The sequence below is a fragment of the Penicillium canescens genome, assembly GCF_028828765.1.
Source record: "Penicillium canescens strain IBT 15451 chromosome Unknown utg000010l_segment0_segment0, whole genome shotgun sequence".
In the NCBI taxonomy this organism is placed as follows: Eukaryota; Fungi; Ascomycota; class Eurotiomycetes; order Eurotiales; family Aspergillaceae; genus Penicillium; species Penicillium canescens.
This window is the reverse complement of record NW_026703972.1, coordinates 785,977-793,205: the sequence shown is the minus strand read 5'-3', so window position 1 is coordinate 793,205 and position 7,229 is coordinate 785,977. Positions and strand designations below refer to the sequence as shown.

At 48.4% G+C, this 7,229-nt stretch overlaps 1 protein-coding gene across 1 annotated transcript; it reads left to right on the top strand.

Annotated features, from left to right (window-relative positions):
- Positions 1-6,159: 6,159 nt before the first annotated feature.
- Positions 6,160-7,229, top strand: N7446_012226 (uncharacterized protein; the record flags this gene model as incomplete). The annotated part of the gene is made up of 2 exons (XM_058520968.1): positions 6,160-6,294; positions 6,354-7,229. The coding sequence occupies 2 exons, from the start codon at positions 6,160-6,162 to the stop codon at positions 7,227-7,229; spliced, it is 1,011 nt and encodes a 336-aa protein (XP_058366334.1).

Below are 7,229 nucleotides of genomic sequence, written 5' to 3'. Positions count from 1 at the left end.
TTGGCCACAGGCGGTGTGGAACCCTAACCTACTGTTGAAGTTGGAAGCCATAATTCTTCGTTATACCCTGGATCTACTTAGCCTATTGGATTGTGCTTCTCGATAGGCAATATCGCTACTAAGCAAGCGGGAGCTTCGAAAAATTGAAGTCGCCTGTTCAGGCATCCAGAGCAACTCTGCCCGGTTAGACGCCGGTTGGAAAGATTGAACAGAATCTGCCATTGCGCCGAGGGTTCCGAGCCATTCCATTGACAGATACTGACTCGGTAGTAACGGCGGTGCGCAGTAGCCGGAAGTCTCGGCTGCGTTTCACTTCCGAATCCCGAATAATTTCCTCAGCGTCCTTAACGGGGCCTTACGAACCAAAGTTTATATTTCACCGAAGGAACACAGTTAGCGTAGCATTTGTGGAACAATAACTTATTTTACTATTGTCTTTATACGCACGTTAGCTTGACCGGCTGGTCAGTTCCACTCATAAATTCCGCGTTTTTTTAAGACAACAGGGCGCAATACTAGAAACTCTATGTTAGAGCTCCACATGGCTTGATCCCACCGAATGTGGCGGGAAGGTTTGAATACCAGCATTTTAATTTAACTAAAGCAACCTGTCAGCTCCAATTAAAGCTGCAACTCCACAAGTGCATTTATATAGGTTTCACATTGATCTGGGATAGGGGGTAAATAAATACAGAGCAACGCGGTTAACTTGGTCAGGAATTATACCTCCCTCACTCAATGTCATTGTCTCTCAAACTTGGACGAATAATTCAGTTCAAAAAAATTATAAAAACGGACTTTGCGGCTCTGGTTATCTCTCCGGCTTTTTTCCACCCCGCTCAATTTGTTTTGTACGGCCTAGCAGTACCCAATTCTGATGGATTATGAACCCAACGGGCAACTTATAGCCCGGATACTCGGGACGCTTTCTCCGACTCTTATTGTCGACTCACCGGTGAGTATGGCACCCTCACTTTTTATTTCCTAAAACTGAACGGCGTTATAAGGGTCTACTTGGGTGCTTTCGCGGCTTTGTGTTCCGATGCACAGAAATCGAACGACGGATCCTCTTCAGCTCGCCATCATATCAAGAAGGGGAAGCTACCATGGCCTTGGAAATAGAGAGGTCTATGGAATCTTGTCAACAGAGTCTTTCGCTTGATATCACCCCCTCATAGCTGAAGCTGCATCAAGCCCTGTTGTAGCTGGTCTGGAAGAAAGGAGTTGTTTCCCGTTCACTCCGGAGGGATTAGGGACAACCAGCTTGTCGCTGGTTGCTTCTGAATTGCCTTCATCCGTTTCCTCCCGGCCAGACGAGGTGATTGAGACTAGCTCTACTGATGCGGCCTATGCTCCTCTGGAGAAACATACAAATGCGGCGGCTTTCTTCAGGGCAAGATTGGGGTCTCGAAACTCAAGGGCAAGCTATCTAGCCAGAGCGCTCCAGGGTCTAATCAATGTCATGGAACCCGACGGAACAAGGTACGCGAACCTTTGGTCCACTCGGGAAAGAATTTTCTCTGGCGTTGGTACAGGTCCAGTCGCTCGCTTTCAGCGACTGTTCCATGGTTTTCTTCGGGTAAAGCGTGGCCGCGAAGATTATGACTGTGCCAGTCGCCTCTGTCACATATTCTTGGAACATGATCTTGAACAGTTGGCCACCTCTGACCTCCTCCGCTTATCCCGTGGCCGTGGCAGAAAGTCTGCAGCTCTGTCTTTGCAGGCAGCGAGCATATCAGCCTCCATAGACGCTGTGAAAGCCGATCGTAAGGCTGGCCAACGATACATGCAAATTCTGATGGATGCTGGACCTGGGCTATTGCTCATGCTTGGTAGCCAGGTAAACACAGTGTAAGTGTGTTACTATGCCTTCCATACGTTGCAACTAACTAGATGGAAACAGGTGGGAAAGGAAACTAAGTAAGGGAGATGTCTCTCTTCTACTGGAGTACCTCAGGTTGCACCAGCCTGAAATTCTGGAGAAAGCTTGCTCACTAGACAAGGTGGCTACAGCATTGATTCTTCAAGGTTTCATAGCATATGGCTGGACATATAAGGAACTTTCGGAGCGCCCGTCCAGAGTAATAAACCGACTGCGCTCGTACATCGATGTTACAGAACTAGCATTACGGCATGATATAGATGCAATCACTCCTCATTACCCCCTCGGTTGCACATCACTCACGCCGACCAGCTGTGATGGGGATGAGCTGACTCCGGATAACGCGCGGCTAAATTGCTTCGACCCTTCATCCTGTGAGACTCACGAAACACACCTGTGCCTGTTTTAGCTAAACGTAACTGACGCTCCATTGCAGATAGACACAATGATATCACGAAGATGATGGCTAATAATTCACGAGAGGTGATGTCTCACTGGTGCGACGCTACTTAGGAGACCATACCTTCCCCTACTACTGACGACACGAACGATCGGAGTTTACGCGCATAGATGCACAACCCTGCCATGGTATGCTGCTCTGCGTGATGTTGAGAACTTCGAAAAAGTACTACAATACCTCACATGACGCCCAAACAGCTGGTATACACCACGTGATCGTGACTCTGGATCTACTCCACGGGAGTATATCTGGGAGTATACAGTGGCTCCAGTATCTGACCCTCAGTGATATACCAAGGAGAAGGAAGTGAAGGATATATAAGGACACCCATTCATGTACTTGGTTTATTTCTTCGTGTTCAAACATTGTTACTTGTGTTTACTTTTCGGACTACTGTGACTCTATTCCACGGGGGCAGCTGCAGTCAGGCAGACTGCCGGCTAGGGCTTTTCCTTAACTATTGGACAAAAACGAGTCGTATGCCAGACTGTAGGTGAACTTCATCGGCAGGCTACAAAGGTGTATGGTCATCAGATAGGCCCCAAATTTTGGCAAGTTATATTAAAGAACCACCATTTGCTTCGGAGTATGCCCAATGTCCTAGTTTTCCAGAAAATGGCGATTAGGAATTGGAGATATCTAGGACAGGGGGCGGGAAATGGGCCAGTTAGGGTTGCGACCAGGTATTAGCCGAACTTCAGGACATACGACGAGTCAAAACACTTTAGTTTTATCAGCCCATAATGAACAGGTGGGGTGGCAAGTAATTCATGGGTTTTGCACGATATCAGCTATTATAAATTGGGAAGCTGACAACGTGCCAAAATGCTGAAGCTATTCGGACCTCCGACTACGCGTAATAATGCGATGAATAGTAGCCTCCAACCGTGATCAATCACTTAACTCCCAGTTCGTTCGCCAGATTACTTCCATTTCGCCGAAATTCTGCCATCTAAAAAAGAACAACGGCTAGAGCTCTGTTGATGGGTGTCCCGGCTTAGCAGGCTGCCAAGAATCAGTAAACACTTAGAGTGGAAACGCATGTAGATCAATAAATGATAGGTTCTATTTGGGACTGTTGCGTGAGAGCCCCTTGCGTCGGGCCCACGATATCCCGTGCTGGACATCGCACACAAATATCGCCTGGCCTTCCCCTCCCTCGAAAAGAACATCGCCGTTTCGAGGGAGAGCCGGGCTCTCTCTCGACGGTTTCTTCCCGCCCACCGCGGAACCCCCTCATGTATATACCACGTATGCTCCCGCATAGCTATTTTTCCTCCTAGAATATACGGAGTGCCACGGGCCCGCCTGCAGCCCTCACGGCGCTCTAGCCCTCCGTCAACGAGGCCTACATCGCCAGTGTTCAGACCGCAGGTGCCCCGTGCGGGCCAAAATATCTCATCCGTCTCCATTTGTGCCTGTGTAGCAATGGTTAGAATAGATGCTAATTTTCGACGCGTTTTCAGGTAGGGTGGCGGCTCGCTTGTGGTGGCGGCTCGCTTGTGAAATACGTTAGTGAGTGCCTCCTACAAGGCTATCAGCTGACTCTGTAATTCTGTAAAGGTGTCTCCCGGCGGCGTCTCGCTTTTGAAATAAACTTGATGCTAAGCTTTTGCAAGCTTTTCAAGGCGGTGAGAAAGAGGGGATTGTGGATCGGTCAAGGGCGAATGGTTGGCTTGATGGTCCCATCCTAGACCCACTTGATGACAACTTGTGAATAGGAGCACGTAGCCATTGGGTGAATACGCCGAGCTTAGCCTCCAACTAAGTGGTGGCCCAACCTGAAGCCCAGTTCAAAGTCGCATGGTTCTATTCCGGGCTGGGCGCATTCTTAGCGATAATAATCTTCGCGTAGCAGAATACCCACTCGATAGTAGAAGCTACAGCTAATCATCTCGGATCAAGAGAGGTTTAACCCTAGTATGTCTCACGGTTAACATCGTATCAAGTGAGACTAGAAGATAGCATACTAAGTAATATTTTTTCTCTTTTTTTCCTCTCTTATTTTTTCATGAACTTAAGTGATATGCTAGTAGAAGTCCTTAGAGGCGCATGTTTCCTTTGTTTAGCACATTTGGCTTTGATTGCTGCATTTGCATTTCTTCCCTTCTTGTACGCACGCACGTGGCATTTACCCTGCGTCTGCTGCTGGTTAAGCAAGAGAGTAAACCCCTACATAGCACCTGTATGTGGAGGAAGCTAGATCGGGTCAAAGATATTGATTGATTGATTGACCCTTTTAGTTAAGCTTTCTAGGAGACTAGTAGACCACCCAGCCCACTAGCCTTAAGATAAGACATAAAATGGTGCGAAATAAGCAGGATGAACGTAAGTAGAAATTGTCTCAGTACGTACGCAATGCCCAGCTCACTCTCGCGACATGGAAAATTTAATATAAACAAACTGAACTTAAATGCCCAAGCTCCTAAAGCAGAGCTTTATTTCGTAGTACGTAACAGATCTAATGGGTTTCTGGAATGCTACAGTTAGGGCTGCAACTAAACCTTGTAACAATAAACTTCAAATTCTCCGATAATCCGCCAGGTTGGATTCTCTATGAACGCTCCACCACCGCTCCACCACCGCGCCACGTGGCATACAAAATAAGAAGTGGGGTAAGGGGGCGAATTTGAGGTTTGAATTTGTAGTTCGCTTATCGCTAGATTAAGAAGTCTTAACTAACCACAGAAGTTTGGGGGGCGGCTTGAGTCAAGGCCTTGTTTCTCCATCTTCACCGCACACACGGCTCGGAACTTCGAGAACTCTAATTAGCCCAGTCATTTGCTTCAAGCAATGTGTTCAATAACGCCGTGCTCCTGCCACTTCTATCGGCACTAGGGAAAGACACTTTCACTAGCGAATATATTCAGGCTACCCCGCATCTCTTCAAATCCTTATCAAATGATTCACTGTTTTCACTGTAAAATAAAGAAAAATATACATATACACATATAAATAAAATAGCGGTACTTCGCCAGAGATGCAAAAGCTCGAGCGAATAAAGACATACTCATGTCAGACGGCCGTTCAACAAATGAGCATAATCCCCAGAACACATTCCATATCCTTTGGTGAGGCTGGCATCAGTAATATCCGAGTGGTCCGAAGCGGGTACTCTATTAGGCCGCCGTCGAAGTTTATTAAGAGGGGTGATAGCGATAGGAAGGTGGCAATTGGCCTACCGAAAGTGTCAGAGTGCAGGTCCAAGTAACAGGTATATTAGGAGTTAGCGTAGCGAGGATCCGGAAAAATTAGTGAGTTTTGTAGGCGGCCGATTATCCGTTCGGCCGTGTTATCCGTTCCGTCGTGGATTTCGTTACCATGGAATTGTACTCTGTTTGTAAGCGGGGCTGAAGCGATAACTAACTATGAGGTTGTAACAGGAATGGCCTGTATAGCTATGGAAATACACTAGATGCCAATCAGGGCAACAGAATCAAAAAGGGGAAAACAATGATGATTATGAAAAAGTTCAATTATCGGCACGACTTTTTCAAAGTACTGTATCACTTTATAATTCTGTCATTTTTCCCATTTTCGAATTTACCTTATTTCTTTGGGTCCACGCTTATTTTTCCCTCTTATTGTTACTCCATCCTTCCCCTCCCTCGACGGGATCTGCTACTTTCTCTACTTTCCCCTGCTTCTCCCCTCCGGGATTTATTCATCGACCATCCTAAAACCATAACCACGACTTCATTCTTTGGTCGCAACTTCGTCCGTCACATCTCGATCTCATTTGGGATCATCCTAACTTTCACCTCATCTCCATTCTCCACTGCCTAGTCGCCGGGTTTATCGATATCACTCGACCATCATGCGGTTGCATCTGTGGTCGATCCTCTCCGTGGTCGGTGCGATCGCATCGTCGATCCCCCTCTCAACCGCTCACGAACTGCATCTGCCCTATCTCCCGTCACTCAGCCCGGAACATGATTCGGATGCCTATCTGGTAAGCCATCTCCGCAATTTCCCGTTAATGGCAATCTCGAAAACTAATATACATTCAAGTTTCTCAAATGGACCGTGACGAATGGGTCCCTCTATGCCAACAACGATCAGATCTTCCCGCCGACAATCCCCATGCAACTACATGCGCCTCAATTCAAAGGCCAGGCAAACGCTCGTGTGGGCGAGGATGATCTAGAACTCTCTTACTCTCTGCATGCCCGGCCACTTTCTTCCAAAGAAGCTGGCGCGACCTCCAAGATTGTGCGCGTGCGTGTCGATTTAATGGATTTCCAGGGAGAACCCGTCACTCCCAACGCTGTCGTACTGGATTTGCTCGCCCATCCCGATGGCGGTCAGCGGATTACGCGGATCCAAATGGAACCCGGGAAAGGCCATCGCGAGGGCCACGATCGACCTTGGCACATGAAGTTCTGGCAAACCCAGATGGCGGGGATTATCAACCACACCGACAAACTGAAGGAGAACAAGGAGGTCTCGTCTCCCGTTCAGCCTTCTCGCGCCACGACCGAGCAATCCACGCAAGCACGTCCCAGCAATACCGCCCAGACCGACGACATCGAGGAAGCCACCCAGGTCGGATTCATCTTCTCTCCCTACTGGTCCCCATCGGCCTACTCACACCGTGGCCATGGCCACGGCCACCCCCATCGCCACGACCGTGACCGGACCTTTATGCGCCTGGCGCGCCCAGTCATTCTCCCTGCCATCCTGGGCGCCGCCGCAGGTCTGGTAGTTTGCCTAGTGGGCTTCATCATCGGCTACGTCTGCATGTTACTCTCAGTGCGCCTGGGTCTCCACAAAAACAAGCAACATCGACGGTCCAGCGATCTCCACCTGGAAGATGGGACTTGCGAGGAGAAATCTGCCCTGATGGTCCCTGAGAACTACATGACAGATTCAGATTCGGACGCTTAG